We start from the raw sequence: 17,204 nt of genomic DNA, 5'->3' as shown, positions 1-17,204 counted from the left end.
GAATAAACACTAACCTATATTACATGCTGTATAAACATGGTGCCTGCCTGCGTTTTAAATCACACGTGCTGAAGTTTAATCCCATGCCACATTAATTCCATTTCATATTCAAGATCACCACCATCAATCATACTTACATTGTCTTCACGAGTGAGAGTTGGTGCACATGGCCTCTGTGTGAGATAACACTCACTGTGGAGGGAACAGAGATAGAGAGAACCTTAGGGACCAGTTAGGAAGACAACACAACGATATACAACGTGAACAAAACATTATGAACACCTGCTCTTTCCATGAAAGACTGACCAGGTGAAAGCTATGATCCCTTATTGATGTCCCTTGGTAAATCAGTATAGACGAAGTGGAGGAGACAGGTTAAAGAAGGATTTTTAAGACAATTGATAAAAAAATTTACATTTATTTTACCTTTATTTAACTAGGCAAGTCAGTTAAGAACAAATTCTTATTTTCAATGACGGCCTAGGAACAGTGGGTTAACTGCCTGTTCAGGGCCAGAACAACAGATTTGGACCTTGTCAGCTTGGGAATTTGAACTTGCAACCTTCCGGTTACTAGTCCAACGCTCTAACCACTAGGCTACATGGATTGTGTATGTGTGCCATTCAGAGGGTGAATGGGCAAGACAAAAGATTTAATTGCCTTAGAACGAGGTATGGTAGTAGGTGCCAGGCACACCGGTTTGTGTCAAGAATGGCAATCCTGCCGAGTTTCACTCAACAGTTTCCCGTATGCATCAAGAATGGTCCCACCACTCAAAGGACATACGGCCAATTTGAGACAACTGATGGAAGCATTAGAGTCAACATGGGCCAACATCCCTGTGGAATGCTTCGACACCTTGTAGAGTCCATGCTCCAACGAATTGAGGGCAAAGGGGGCGGAGGGTGCTATCTACAACCTAAAAAGATTATTTGGCTGTCTGCATAGGAGAACCCTATGAAGAACTATTTTTGGATCCAGGTAGAACTCTTCAGTTCTATAGAACCTTTTCCACAAAGGGTTCTACATGAAACCCAAAAGGATTCTACCTGGAATGAAAAAGGGTTTTCCTATGGGGACAGCTGAAGAACTGTTTTGGAACCCTTTTTTCTAAGAGAGTAGATAGAGATGTTTCATCTCTACTCTGAAGAACCGATTGAAACTGCTCCCAAAGTCATCTCGCCATCCAGATCCCAATCTCCCACTACTAAATGTTAATGTATATAAAAATAAACTACTACAAATTGGTGAATTCAAGGTAAATGAAAATCATTAAGGGGGGGTGGTGAGAAGGATTACTTATCTTATCCTAGGTATTCCTTAAAAATAAACTACCCCATAAATAGTAACCCACCATACACGTATACAGATTCATTTCCCTTTCAGTCCCTGGATCGTTGATTAAATGATTTCATTGGAGGATTTCTGACTATCACAAGTCTTGAAAAATGTTATATTGGTCCGTTCTTTAATAAACGATCTCTCCTTAAAGTAGCAGCTAATTTGCATATATTGAAGACAAGGCCTTGACGTGTCTGACAACATAGAAATAGAACGACAAGACGAGAGTCTGTTTACTTAGCTGACTGACAGGCAGGTCCCTGCTGCCTCTGCCACTCAGATACATACATTTGCTTTCAATTGATAACCACAACAATAGTCTGAGGGAAAGGCATCTTCCATTTTAGTTTATAACGTTTCCGTTAATGCCAGTGTGGAAGGGTACTGTGTCTCACAGCCATGGGGGAGGTTATAGGTAGGCACATGACATTTTCAATAGGCCTACAGGATTTATTGCATAAAGAGGGTAATCATTGATTCAAGTTTCAAATTAATGTCACATGGCCAAGTACAGTGAAATACATTTCTTGTAAATTCAAAACCCAGCAATTCAGTAACCAATAACAAATCAGTGGAGGCTGCTGATGGTTCAAAATAACGGTCGGAACGGAGCGACTGGAAAGGCATCGAACAAATGGAAACCGCGTGATGTATTTGATACCATTCGACTGATATCGCTCCAGCCATTACCAAGAGCCCAATTAAAAAGGTACCACCAACATCCTGTGATAACAATGTAATACTAGAAAATACACAAGAAAAAAAAATATGAAGAACACAATAAGTAAGTAAGCATAACGTATACAAGGTCAGTTCAGTACCATATTTACAATGTGAAGGGATACTGGAGTAATGGAGGTTCATAGAGTTGAAGTCGGAAGTTTATATACATTTAGGTCGGAGTCATAAAAAAATAAAAATAAACTTGTTCTTCAACCACTTGTTCTTCAACCACTTGTTTTTCAACCACTTGGTCGCAAATGGATCTTCCAAATGGACAATGACACCAAGCGAACTTCCAAAGTTGTGGCAAAATGGCTTAAGGACAACAAAGTCAAGGTATTGGAGTGGCCATCACAAAGCACTGACCTCTATCCCATTGAAAATGTGTGGGCAGAACTGAAAATGCGTGTTTGAGCAAGGAGGCCTACAAACCTGACTCAGTTACACTAGCTCTGTCAGGAGGAATGGCCAAAATTCATCCAATTTATTGTGGGAAGCCTGTGCAAGGCTACCTGAAACATTTGACCCAAGTTAAACTATTTAAAGGCAATGCTACCAAATACTAATTGAGTGTATGTAAACTTCTGACCCACTGGGAACGTGATGAAAGAAATAAAAGCTGAAATAAATCTCTAGTATTATTCTGACATTTTACATTATTAAAATAAAGGGGTGATCCTAACTGGCCTAAGACTGGGAATTTTTACTAGGATTAAATGTCAGGAATTGTGAAAAACTGAGTTTACATTTATTTGGCTAAGGTGTATGTAAACTTCCGACTTCAACTGTATGTAAGGGGACTAGGCAACAGGATAACAAGATAAACAGAGTAACAGCAGCTTGCATGTGAGTGGGTGTGCGTAGAGTCAGTATAAATGTATGTGCATATTATGTGAGTGAGCAGTGTGTGTGTGTGTGTCGGTACAAAACTCAAATTTAAAAAAGGTCAATAAAGATACAAGGTTAACTCCCTCCTTGTAGCCATTTTGTTAGCTATTTATCAGTCGTATTGCTTCGGGATAGAAGCTGTTCAAGAGCCTGTTGGGGTAAGATGATGCACCGGTACTGCTTGTCGTGAGGAAGCAGAGAAAATTATATGGCTTGGATTCTAATGATTTTCCAGGCCTTCCTTCCACACCGCCTGATATTATCATGACATAAGGCAGATGGTGGGAGTCTTACAATATTTATTAATCCAATAGGGTAAAGCAAGAGAAGGATCGTGGACAGAGGGATAAATACACTGGGGAAAATAAGCGACACCTGGAGGGGGTAGAGACAATCACAGGAACAGGTGAAACAGATCAGGGCGTGACAGATAGACTTCCTGGATGGCAGGGAGCTCAGTCCCAATGATGTACTGGGCTGGATTTGAGGGCCCATGCCAAACTTTTTCAACCTCCTGATCCTTCTTCACAACTGTGCGCATGTGTTTGGTCCATTTTAAGTCTTAAGTGATTTGGACACTGAGGAACATAACGCTCTCTACATGCTCCACTACAGCCCCGTCGATGTGGACGTGCTCACCCATTTCCTGTAGTCCACAATCGGCTCCTTGGTCTGACTGACGTTGGCACCACACTTCCAGGTCACTGACCTACCTGTAGGCTGACTCATCGTCACCGGTGATCAGGCCGACCATGCCATGTTGTTAGCAAACTTGATGATGGTGCTAGACCACTGCGCCACTCGTGAGGCCTAAGGCACTGCATCGCAGTGCTAGCTGTACCACTAGAGATTCTGGGTTCGAGCCCAGGCTCTGTCGCAGCCGGCCACGACTGGGAGGCCCATGGTGCGGCGTACAATTGGCCCAGCGTCGTCTGGGTTAGGGGAGGGTTTGGCCGGCAGGGATGTCCTTGTTCCATCGTGCACTAGCGACTCCTGTGGCGGACCGGGCACAGTGCATGCTGACACGGTCACCAGATGTACGGTGTTTCCTCCGACACATTGATGCTTCTGGCTTCCGGATTAAGTGGGTATTGTGTCAAGAAGCAGTGCGGCTTGGTTGTGTTTTGGAGGACGCATGGCTCTCGACCGTCACCTCTCCCGAGTCCGTACAGGAGATGCAGCAATGAGACAAGACTGTAACTACCAATTGGATACCACGAAATTGGGGAGAAAACTTGGTATTGGAATGCGTGGCCACGCAGTCGTGGGTGATCAGGGAGTACAGGAGAGGACTAAGCACACCCCCCTGTGGGGCCCTTATGTTGAGGATCAGCGTGGCATAGGTGATGATGCATACCCTCACCACCTGGGGTCGGCCCTTCAGGAAGTCCAGAATCCAGTTGCGGAGGGAGGTGTTCAGACCCAGAGTCCTAAGCCTAGTGACAAGCTTGGAGGGGACAATTGTGTTTAACGCTGAGCTGTAGTCAATGAACAGCATTCTCACACACAGTACCAGTCATAGGTTGACACCTTCTCATTCGAGTTTTTCTATATTTTTACTATTTTCTACATTGTAGAATAGTGAAGACATCAAAACTATGAAAGACTTGAGATTCCGCAAAGTTGCCACCCTTTGCCTTAATGATAGCTTTGCACAATATTGCCATTCTGAGTAGGTGTGTCCAAACTTTTGACTGGTACTGTAAATATTATTCTTATCTAAGTGGGTGAGGGCAGTGTGGAAAGCAATTGAGATTGTGTCTTCTATGCATCTGTTGGGGTGGTATGGAAATTGGAGTGGGTTTAAGGTGTCTGTGATGATGGAGTTGATGTGTGCCATAACAAGCCTCTCAAAGTACTTCATGATTACATAGTGGGGCAAAAAAAGTATTTAGTCAGCCACCAATTGTGCAAATTCTCAAACTTAAAGATGAGAGAGGCCTGTAATTTTCATCATAGGTACACTTCAACTATGACAGTCAAAATGAGAAATACAAATCCAGAAAAATCACATTGTAGGATTTTTAATGAATTTATTTGCAAATTATGGTGGAAAATAAGTATTTGATCAATAACAAAAGTTTCTCAATACTTTGTTATATACTCTTTGGCAATGACAGAGGTCAAACGTTTTCTGTAAGTCTTCACAAGGTTCACACACTGTTGCTGGTATTTTGGCCCATTCTTCCATGCAGATCTCCTCTAGAGCAGTGATGTTTTGGGGCTGTTGCTGGGCAACACGGACTTTCAACTCCCTTCAAAGATTTTCTATGGGGTTAAGATCTGGAGACTGGCTTGGCCACTCCAGGATGTTGAAATGCTTCTTACGAAGCCACTCCTTCGTTGCCCTGGCAGTGTGTTTGGGATCATTGCCATGCTGAAAGATCCAGCCACGTTTCATCCTCAATGCCCTTGCTGATGGAAGGAGGTTTTCACTCAATCTCACGAAACATGGCCCCATTCATTCTTTCCTTTACACGGATCAGTCGTCCTGGTCCCTTTGCAGAAAAACAGCCCCAAAGCATGATGTTTCCACCCCCATGCTTCACAGTAGGTATGGTGTTCTTTGGATGCAACTCAGCATTCTTTGTCCTCCAAACACGACGAGTTGTTTTTACTAAAAAGTTATATTTTGGTTTCATCTGACCATATGACATTCTCCCAACCTTCTTCTGGATCATCCAAATGCTCTAGTAAACTTCAGATGGGCCTGGACATGTACTGGCTTAAGCAGAGAGACGTCTGGCACTGCAGGATTTGAGTCCCTGGCGGCGTAGTGTGTTACTGATGGTAGGCTTTGTTACTTTAGTCCCAGCTCTCTGCAGGTCATTCACTAGGTCCCCCCGTGTGGTTCTGGGATTTTTGCTCACCGTTCTTGTGATTATTTTGACTGCACGGGGTGAGATCTTGCGTGGAGCCCGAGATGGAGGGAGATTATCAGTGGTCTTGTATGTCTTCCATTTCCTAACAATTTCTCCCACAGTTGATTTCTTCAAACCAAGCTGCTTACCTATTGCAGATTCAGTCTTCCCAGCCTGGTGCAGGTCTACAATTTTGTTTCTGGTTTCCATTGACAGGTCTTTGGTCTTGGCCATAGTAGAGTTTGGAGTGTAACTGTTTGAGGTTATGGACGGGTGTCTTTTATACGGATAATAAGTTCAAACAGGTGACATTAATACAGGTAACGAGTGGAGGACAGAGGAGCCTCTTAAATAAGAAGTTACAGGTCTGTGAGAGCCAGAAATCTTGCTTGTTTGTAGGTGACCAAATACTTCTTTTCCACCATAATTTGCAAATAAATTCATTTAAAAAATCCTACAATGTGATTCTGTTTTTTTTCTCATTTTGTCTGTCATAGTTGAAGTGTACCTATGATGAAAATCACAGGCCTTTCATCTTTTTAAGTGGGAGAACTTGCACAATTGGTGGCTGACTAAATACTTTTTTTGCCCCACTGTAAATCAGTGGTCATATAAGTAGGCATGAAGCCTTAGAGTTCTCGGGGACAGGAATGATGGTGGTAATCTTAAAACACGTGGGGATTAGACTGTGATAAGGAGGTTGAAATTGACTGAATATGCCAACTATTCTGCATATGCTCTGAGAACGCGACCTGGAATACCGTCGGGCCCCGCGGCCTTTGGCCTGATTAAAGACCTTTCTCACGTCTGCCTCGGAGAGCGAGATCGCTCAATCCTTTTGGTCGGTGACGGCAGTCGAACTCGGCATGATGATGATGTTGTTGTTGTCATCAAAGGGGCATAAAATGTGGCTGGGTCCTTCTTCATAATCGGTAATGGTCTGTAGCCCCTGCCACATGCGGCAGGCGTCAGAGCCTGTGTAATATGATTCCACCTTATTCCTATAGTGTCCTTTTGCTTGTTTGATAACTCGCGGAGGTCGTTGCAGGAATTATTGTACTTATTCTTGTCCGCAACTGTAGCCTCAGGGTTGTATACGATAGCTCTGGGTGAGGTAGCCCTCTCCTTTAGTTTAGCACCAACCTCTGTGTTAATCCAGGGCTTTTGATTGGGGAAGGAGCGAACTCTCACCATGGGGACAATATCGCTGATGCATTTTTTAATGAAGCCGGCAGACGGAGGTGTTTAGCTTGGACTCAGCGGACTTTCTAAACATATTCCAATCAGCGCTAGCAAAGCAGTCTTGTGGCATAATCTCAGATTCTCATTTCTCAAGCGAGCAAGTCACGGGTACTTCCCGTTTGAGTTTATGCTTGTAAACAGCAAGCAGGAGTAGGGAGTCATGATCTGATTTGCCGATTGGCAGACGAGGGAGGGCCTTGTATGCTTGCAGGTAGAATAACAGTGGTCTAGGACTTTAAATCATCTCTAGTGGTGTTCGGGGACGTGTTGATGATGTTCAGCATCACATGCCTTAGTTAGTAGAATTAAAATTGCCGGCGACCAGAAAAGTAGCCTCTGGATGTAGGTTCTTGCTCGTTTATTGCCTTGTACAGTTAAGTGCCAGTTCATTATTTTTCTTGTCCTGAGGTGGAAATTATACAACAGTCACGATAACAGCTTAAAACTCCCTGTTATCAGCAAACCACATATGTTATAGCAATGTTTCAGTCGATGACACAGTCGATGAAGAGGCACGCAACCATTGGTTGATGCATGCAACATCTGAACAGGGGAAAGCCACCATTACCAGCATTCCTGGTTGTGACTATATGATACAAAGCTATGGACGGAAGTTACTTTTTGTAGCAGGTTAGGAGATCATTTTATCTAACCCTAACCCTTTTCCTAACCTTAAACTAATTCTCCGAACCTGCAACATTAAATTATGTTAAGACGCTGCGTAAATTCTCCTAACCAGCTACGAAAAGTCCCTTCCATCCATAAACAAAACCAAAGGTCAGCTGTGTGCAGGTGCACCTAACAACCCTGGAAAACATGGGAGGGATAGGCAGATAAACACTTCTCAAATAGTGTAATGATTACTAATAATATAACTTTAAAATGATTCCTCAAAGGCAGTTAAAATAAAGGCAGCAATGTTACTAAACTCAGCAAAAAAAAAAGTTCTCACTGTCAACTGCGTTTATTTTCAGTAATCTTAACATGTAAATATTTGTATCAACTTAACAATATTCAACAACAGACACTGAACAAGTTCCACAGACATGTGACCATCAGAAATGGAATAATGTGTCCCTGAACAAAGGGGGGGGTCAAAATCAAAAGTAACAGTCAGTATCTGGTGTGGACACTAGCTGCATGAAGTACTGCAGTGCATTGCCTCCTCATGGACTGCACCAGATTTGCCAGCTCTTGCTGTGAGATGTTACCCCACTCTTCCAGCAAGGCACCTGCAAGTTCCCAGCCATTTCTAGGGGGCGGGGGGAATGGTCCTAGCCCTCACCCTCCGATCCAACAGGTCCCATCCGGGCTCTTTGCTGGCCATGGCAGAACACTGACATTCCTGTCTTGCAGGAAATCACACACAGAACAAGCAGTATGACTGGTGGCATTGTCATGCTGGAGGGTCATGTCAGGATGAGCCTGCAGGAAGTGTACCACACGAGGGAGGAGGATGTCTTCCCTGTAACGCACAGCATTGAGTTTGCCTGCGATGACAACAAGCACAGTCCGATGATGCTGTGACACACCACCCCAGACCATGACGGACCCTCCACCTCCAAATCAATCCCGCGCCAGAGTACAGGCCTCGGTGTACTGCTCATTCCTTTGACAATAAACGCGAATCCGACCATCATCCCTGGTGAGACAAAACCGTGACTCGTCAGTGAAGAGCACTTTTGCCAGTCCTGTCTGGTCCAACGACAGTGGGTTTGTGCCCATAGGCGACGTTGTTGTCGGTGATGTAAGGCAGGTCCTCACCAGACAACAGGCCTAAAAGCCCTCAGTCCAGCCTCTTTCAGCCTATTGCAGACAGTCTGAGCACTGATGGAGGGATTGTGTGTTCCTAGTGTAACTCGGGCAGTTGTTGTTGCCATCCTGTACCTGTCCCGCAGGTGTGATTTTTTAATGTACCGATCTTGTGCAGGTGTTGTTACACATGGTCTGCCACTGCGAGGACGATCAGCTGTCCGTCCTGTCCTTCTGTAGCCCTGTCTTAGGCGTCTCACAGTACGGACATTGCAATTTATTGCCCTGGCCACATCTGCAGTCCTCATGCCTCCTTGCAGCATTCCTAAGGCACGTTCACGCAGATGAGCAGGGACCCTGGGCATCTTGCTTTTGGTGTTTTTCCAGAGTCAGTGGACAGGCCTCTTTAGTGTCCTAAGTTTTCATAACTGTGCCTACAGTCTGTAAGCTGTTAGTGTCTTAACGACCATTCCATAGGTGCATGATGATTAATTGTTTATGGTTCATTGAACAAGCATGGGAAACTGTGTTTAAACCCTTTACAATGAAGATCTGTGAAGTTATTTGGATTTTTATGAATTATCTTTAAAAAGACAAGGTCCTGAAAAAGGAACGTTTCTTTATAATATAAGAATATTCTTTATAATGACCTACAGTGGACATGACTGAGCCATGAATATGTTCATGGCTCTGGGATTCTAACTAGCAACCTTTCGTTTACTGGCCCAATGCTCTAACCGCTAAGTGTTTTTACCTAGTCTGGGAACTTGATACCCACACCAAACATCAATATCTTACCCTTTGCAAGAATTACTCCAAACAAATACAGATCAATGACTGCATCCATTAATTCATTGGTTCTCTTGTTCAAAACAATAACATCCCAGGTTACAATAAAGTACCATGGATGGACAGCTACTCAGCCAAGTGGCCACCTGCAGCTGAGAGACCTATTCCTAGACAATCCATAGGGATGAGTTAGACCACTGAGCAATAACAACTGGACTATGTGTTATTCAATGTGATGTAACAACCTCTGTGTGTGTGTGTGGGTGTTATCAAACTGATATCAATATAATGATGAGAAGGAAGCATTGGGCATGATCGGTCCCTAAATGAAGAAAAAAAATGAAAAAAAGTATCCTCTCCATCACAGCCCGTGCTGGTACACACATGCCTCATATTCATTAGGTCACATATCAAAACAAGTTGTACTCTGCCAATGACAATAACAACATATGGTGGTAGGCGTATCACAAATTTCAAATGACCAGAAAAGAAATTAATGTTAAATCACTAGTCAAATGGAAAACCATCAAGATTTGATAAACAAATGTGGTCCAGATTTGATAAAGCACCTAATGGGTATTCACATAGATCAGTGGCCAAATCAAATCGCTCATCTCATTTTGAGTACCACTTGAATTTCAGCTGGTTGACACATTGTCACTAGCAGAACTGAGCGACTTTCCCCTTAGATAGGCCAGCTGCAAATTAAAAATGTACTATATTGTAAAAATGTACGAATACAAAAAGGTGCTTTTCGGTCTTCATTTAAGGTTAGGGTTAGGCATTTGGGTTATCAGTGTGGTTAGGTTTCTAATCCGATTGTATAACTTTGTGGCTGTCAGCTAGTGACCACCCACATGTCAGTTCAACATCTAGGTTTGATTTACATTTGGTTGAGTTGTCAACTAAAGTGAATTAAAAGCTAAATCAACTTCAAATTTTACCATGTCATTGAATTTAGATTAAAAGTCCCATTTTAACCTACGAAATTGCCTTATGTTGATGCCTTCTTCAAATTCAACCATTTTCCCACGTTGATTCAACGTCATGATATTTTTTTTTTTTTGATTAAATGACGTGGAAATGCAGAGCTGCCTTCAGAGCAAGACTCATGAGGAAAAACGCTAACCTGCTGAATTTCATCCATAGCCTGAACATCAATGTAGATTCATTCTCCTGTAAAAAGCTGTGAAGTCTGTTTTTGACACCCAAATCTGTCCTTCGATTGCATGCCTCTGGGAGTATTGCCTAACAACCTACTCTACGAAGCCGCCGACGCAAAGTGAGTCACAGCGTTGAACCAGTTCCAAACTGGGCGCGCTGGGGCTTGCATCACCGGGAGGAAATCCTGGTTGATTTCTTTAGAGACGCAGTTGCACAGATTTCTCGAAGAGAGCCTTCCACTACATTATTTATGCATGCCAGAATTGCTCAAATATGTCTATAAGAGTTTGTTTTCTCTTTAGATTTTTTTTAAAAGCTTGCAATCTTTAACTAAAAACAAATATATGCATATAAGCTATACAGCCTGGATGAAAAAAATAATAAGGCAAAAATATATATACACACAGTTGTTTTTTCACTTAGAAAGAAAGACATGCAGCAAACATATCTGGCCAGGTGACACACAGACAGCTGTGTCTATTTATACTGTATGTCGACTATGTGTGCCGTTTTAAAATGCATTTCGTTTTGTGCTTGAGCTGTTCTTGTTTATTCGTGTTCTGTTTAGTCATGTTTTATGTGGACTCCAGGAATCCCCATGAAATAACACAACAATTAGCCCCTTGAGTTCTTACACATGGACTACAAATATTCTAGAATGTTGCACTTATCTTGAAAGTGCGTACTGCTCTAAATAGTAAGCTATAATTCAAACATTTAGAAGAGAACATTAATTAACTGCCTTACTTGATCTTTTGGTCCCTCACCAAGTCGCCGATTTCCCAGTCGCCGATAGTTACCAGTCAGTGAATTACTATGCAACAAATACCGAAGTTTTGAGGACTCAATATGCTAGCCAATAGTTTGCCTAATTCCTTCACAAATTCAAGTGCGGATCATAAGCTACTGTTGTAGACCATACTGTTAAAGCAATGTCAGAATGCTGGAAAAAGTTCCTTGTCATTGAAGTCCAGTATGTTTCCCAGCGCTGTCTCTTCTCCCCCACATGTAGCTAACTGAACCGCGCTCTTCACTAGCGGTCCTCTAGGTTTGGAGAAGGGAGTGGCGTAGGTCATGCACGAGACAATATCGTCACGGGAACTACCGTCTACCAAATAATAACACTTTTCTAATAACCATTAAAAATACAATTATAATAAAAATGTCTCCCACACAATATAACATGGTTGGCAATGCACAATTAAATATGCACTATGCATAAATCGCTCTGCCATTTCCTGGTTGCAAAAATGTTGCTTAAATGTCAGTTTATGTGACAAAACAAGCAAGTATAGTGTAGATAATCATTGTACCATCTAAACCACTGTCAAATATATGTTCCATAACACAAAATATTGTATTTTCAGCTTGTTTGAAGCTGGTGTACAAAAAGTAAAAGACACACAAATGAAATGGGAAGCATAGAAATAGCTACATAGTACATATATAACAGATCTATATTTCACATTTCTATGTACATTTGATTGATCACCCAAAAAGTTATATATTGCAGCTTTAATTAGTAATTAGTCTAATAAAAATACTTATTAATAGTATTTAGTCCCTGAGGCATTAATAATAACATATTCATAATGGGAAAATTATCATGACATTGCTTTGGAGGACATTGTGAAATTATTAAAGTTGAAAAAAGGAGTGAACTCATAGTCGACATACAGTATAAATACAAACACAGCTGTCTGTGTGTCACCTGGCCAGATATGTTTGCTGCATGTTTTTCTTTAAGTGAAAAAACAACTAATGTGTAGATATATTTTTGCCTTCTTATTTGTTATTTTTTTCATCCAGGCTGTATAGCTTATATGCATATACAGTGGGGCAAAAAAGTATTTAGTCAGCCACCAATTGTGCAAGTTCTCCCACTTAAAAAGATCAGAGAGGCCTGTAATTTTCATCATAGGTACACTTCAACTATGACAGACAAAATGAGAAGAAAAAAAATCCAGAAAATCACATTGTAGGATTTTTTATGAATTTATTTGCAAATTATGGTGGAAAATAAGTATTTGGTCACCTACAAACAAGCAAGATTTCTGTCTCTCACAGACCTGTAACTTCTTCTTTAAGAGGCTCCTCTGTCCTCCACTCGTTACCTGTATTAATGTCACCTGTTTGAACTTGTTATCCATATAAAAGACACCTGTCCACAACCTCAAACAGTCACACTCCAAACTCCACTATGGCCAAGACCAAAGAGCTGTCAAAGGACACCAGAAACAAAATTGTAGACCTGCACCAGGCTGGGAAGACTGAATCTGCAATAGGTAAGCAGCTTGGTTTGAAGAAATCAACTGTGGGGGCAATTATTAGGAAATGGAAGACATACAAGACCACTGATAATCTTCCTCCATCTGGGGCTCCACGCAAGATCTCACCCCGTGGGGTCAAAATGATCACAAGAACGGTGAGAAAAAATCCCAGAACCACATGGGGGGACCTAGTGAATGACCTGCAGAGAGCTGTGACCAAAGTAACAAAGCCTACCATCAGTAACACACTACGCCACCAGGGACTCAAATCCTGCAGTGCCAGACGTGTCTCCCTGCTTAAGCCAGTACATGTCCAGGCCCATCTGAAGTTTGCTAGAGAGCATTTGGATGATCCAGAAGGAGATTGGGAGAATGTCATATGGTGAGATGAAACCAAAATAGAACTTTTTGGTAAAAACTCAACTCGTCATGTTTGGAGGACAAAGAATGCTGAGTTGCATCCAAAGAACACCATACCTACTGTGAAGCATGGGGTGGAAACATCATGCTTTAGGGCTGTTTTTCTGCAAAGGGACCAGGACGACTGATCCGTGTAAAGGAAAGAATGAATGGGGCCATGTTTCATGAGATTTTGATTGAAAACCTCCTTCCATCAGCAAGGGCATTGAAGATAAAACGTGGCTGGGTCTTTCAGCATGACAATGATCCTAAACACACCGCCCGGGCAACGAAGGAGTGGCTTCGTAAGAAGCATTTCAAGGTCATGGAGTGGCCTAGCCAGTCTCCAGATCTCAACCCCATAGAAAATCTTTGGAGGGAGTTGAAAGTCCGTGTTGCCCAGCAACAGCCCCAAAACATCACTGCTCTAGAGGAGATCTGCATGGAGGAATGGGCCAAAATACCAGCAACAGTGTGTGAAAACCTTGTGAAGACTTACAGAAAATGTTTGACCTCTAATTGCCAACAAAGAGTATATAACAAAGTATTGAGAAACTTTTGTTATTGACCAAATACTTATTTTCCACCATAATTTGCAAATAAATTCATTAAAAATCCTACAATGTGATTTTCTGGATTTTTTTTCTCATTTTTTCTGTCATAGTTGAAGTGTACCTATGATGAAAATTACAGGCCTCTCATCTTTTTAAGTGGGAGAACTTGTACAATTGGTGGCTGACTAAATACTTTTTTGCCCCACTGTATTTGTTTTTGGTTAAAGATAGCAAGTAAAATATTTTTAAAAAGAGAAAACAAACTCTTATAGCCATATTTGAGCAATTCTGGCATGCATAAATAATGTATTGGAAGGCCCTCTAGAATAATCTGTGCAACTAAAGAAATCAACCAGGATTTCCTCCCGGTGATGCAAGCCCCAGCGCGCCCAGTTTGGAACTGGTTCAATGCTGTGACTCACATTGCGTCGGCGGCTTCGTAGAGTAGGTTGTTAGGCAATACTCCCAGAGGCATGCAATCGAAGGACAGATTTGGGTGTCAAAAACCGACTTGGTCTGGGATAATTACTCTCTAATTCCCTGGGTGATTGCTAAATACTGCACCATTTAAGCACCTCAATCCCCCCCAAAACACATGTAAATATTGGACTATAAATTGTGCCTTCCTGTATTATACTTGTGCTAAAATGTTTATTCTACTGAGCCATTTACTTTATGTTGGTATTCTTATCTTGTGTTATTTCTTATTGTTGTTGCATTGTGGAGAAGGAACCTGTAAGTAAGCATTTTGTTGGACAGTGTATCCCCTGTGTATCCTGTACCTACCACTAATAAAACTTAAAACTTGATTCTGTATGAGAGGCACACAGCCAAAGCAGAGGTGGGTAACTATTCTTAGGTTGTTTGTTCCCTGACAGAGATGACAGTCTGATTCATCAGTGAAACACAGTTTGACACCTGGAGCATGTCCTTGACTAACTGTGGACTGTTTTGCATGTAAATGAAACAAAAACCTCTTTTCACAAAAACCTACCTTTTTTCCTTCTATTATAGTAAGCAGATGTGTTTATATTGTAAAGTTTGACTTGGGAAGATAATTTAAAATGAAATCAAATTGTATGTCACATGCGCCAAATGCAACAGGTAGACCTTTCAGTGAAATGCTGATTTACATGTCCTAACCAACAATGCATTTAAACAAAAAAGTAATAAACAGATGCCTCACAAGTCCTCAACTGGCAGCTTCATTAAATAGTACCCGCAAAACACCAGTCTCAGTGTCTGCAGTGAAGAGGCGACTCCGGGATGCTGGCCTTCTAGGCAGAGTTCCTCTGTCCAGTGTCTGTGTTCTTTTGCCCATCTTAATATTTTCTTCCTTTGCAACTCCGGCCAGCATCCCAGAGTCGCCTCTTGTACTCTTGCTCATCCCAGAGTCGCCTCTTGAACTTGTCTTCTTGCTCAGTTGTGCACCGGGGCCTCCCACTCTTTCTATTCTGGTTAGAGCATTTTACGCTGTTCTGTGAAGGGAGAAGTGCACAGCGTTGTACGAGACCTTCAGTTTCTTGGCAATTTCTCGCATGGAATAGCCTTCATTTCTCAGAACAAGTATAGACTGATGAGTTTCAGAAGAAAATTATTTGTTTATGGCCATTTTGAGCCTGTAATCCTACCCACAAATGCTGATGCTCCATATACTCAACTAGTCTACAGAAGGGCAAAGCCCTGTGAGTATAGGATGCGTCATATGTAGAGGCACCCTATTATCGTTTTATGTAGGCTATATTTTGTGTGTTGCATTGATTGGTCTCCCCTGTCTAGTCCTATCCTCCACATGGTGTGCTGGATTGCAGCTGCGATACATTTCTGCAGCTATCTCCACAGCCTGCAGTGTGTGGGTGTAAGTAGGCCATCAAGGGCAGGAAGATACCAAAGGCAGACAAAGCCTGCAATTCCTATACTACCCTGTATTCACACCAGAACTCTGCACTGAGATCACAGAGATATTAACTGATGTGGGGATTGCCTTCCAGAAAGCATTATAAGATCATTTTTAGCCCATGTTACAATGAATCGTTATATTCATAGTACAGTTCACTCAGTGGGCTTCACACAATCACAATGGGTAAAATCACGGTTGGCTTTGACAAAGAACATGTGTGAGACAGTACAGTAGGCTACATTACAGTAAACTAGAAAGGACACCAGACTTACACATGCATTCAGGGGGGTGACATCATTCTCCTCTCACCAGGCATCAACCCACTTCTTGTAAGAATGACATCCTCCAATGATGTCATGTTCCCAGGAAAGTGGTCACATGGTGCACGGCACACTGATGAATAATTAATAAACGGATTCCATCATTTGACGTGCTGTGCAGAAAGAACAGTAGCCCAGCCACCGCCTATATACAGGAACATACACGGAGAGACACATACATTGTGGATAGGTACCTGTAGTCTAGAGTGGCATAATAGGATCGCAAGGGAAAAGAATATGAATATGAAATAATATGAAAACTCGGAGGTAGGGAATCCTTGCTACCAGTAGAAATATTTAATGACGTTGTTGCATGTGATACGAGCCACATTCATATGACTCTGGCTACGAAGGCTGTTGCGCTTTGAAACGCCATCTAATAAATCGACTGTCAGCTATTGTTTAGCAAATGAATATGCTCATGTCAAATTCATTTATCTAGATAGCAGTGACTGTGTCGTCTCTTATCTTGAGTAGTGAATAGCCATAGCTACGGAGTGAAGTAGAATTTCCCTGAGGGAGAAGATTAATATTTTACAAGGTGCGAGGAACAACAGAAGATTTACTATCTACGTCACAGGCAAGCCTAGCTGGCATTCTGAAGTTTGTCCACCGTTAAATCCACAAACCGGGCTGTAACTCTTTCCCTGGTGATGGATCTATCTCGTCGGTCGGCTAAATTGATTGTCCTACTGATGAGATCGATGGTGGCCAACAAAAGCTGGCCGAGCATCCTTTCATGAGACTATGAATTCTGTCCTGGCAGTCAGTATGGCTTCGCTTACCATCGTCTCCCAACAACATGATCTCACATCTCACTGCTATATTTCACCAATGTTTGTCTAAAAGACAAAATCGTCAAACCGCAAAGCTGTAGTCAAAGGTGCTATACAGCCGTTAAATGTGAGATTAGTTTCTGGACACCTGCGATGCCTCCTCTCGACAGCGCCGCTTGAAGTCCACAGAGGACAGGTCATATCCTAGAATTGGCTTTTTTATTT

General features: G+C 42.2%; 1 protein-coding gene across 4 annotated transcripts in view; it reads right to left on the bottom strand.

Moving 5' to 3' along the window:
- Positions 1-11,788, bottom strand: part of lepr (leptin receptor) — a 56,295-nt gene extending 44,507 nt beyond the window's left edge. For 3 of the 4 annotated variants that reach the window (XM_064935932.1, XM_064935933.1, XM_064935935.1), the window contains exons 1-2: positions 11,508-11,788; positions 138-192 (exon numbers count right to left, since the gene is read on the bottom strand). In XM_064935932.1, the coding sequence (XP_064792004.1) occupies positions 138-192; position 11,508 (56 nt within the window). In that variant the 5' untranslated portion in view covers positions 11,509-11,788. Of the gene's footprint in view, positions 1-137; positions 193-10,725; positions 10,805-11,507 lie in introns of those variants that run through there. The other variant, XM_064935934.1, reaches the window with a different exon arrangement.
- Positions 11,789-17,204: the final 5,416 nt, after the last annotated feature.

This window comes from Oncorhynchus masou, chromosome 24 (assembly GCF_036934945.1).
Source record: "Oncorhynchus masou masou isolate Uvic2021 chromosome 24, UVic_Omas_1.1, whole genome shotgun sequence".
NCBI classification, from domain to species: domain Eukaryota; kingdom Metazoa; phylum Chordata; class Actinopteri; order Salmoniformes; family Salmonidae; genus Oncorhynchus; species Oncorhynchus masou.
Note: the sequence above shows the minus strand (reverse complement) of the source record. Positions and strands in the feature narration are given on the sequence as shown.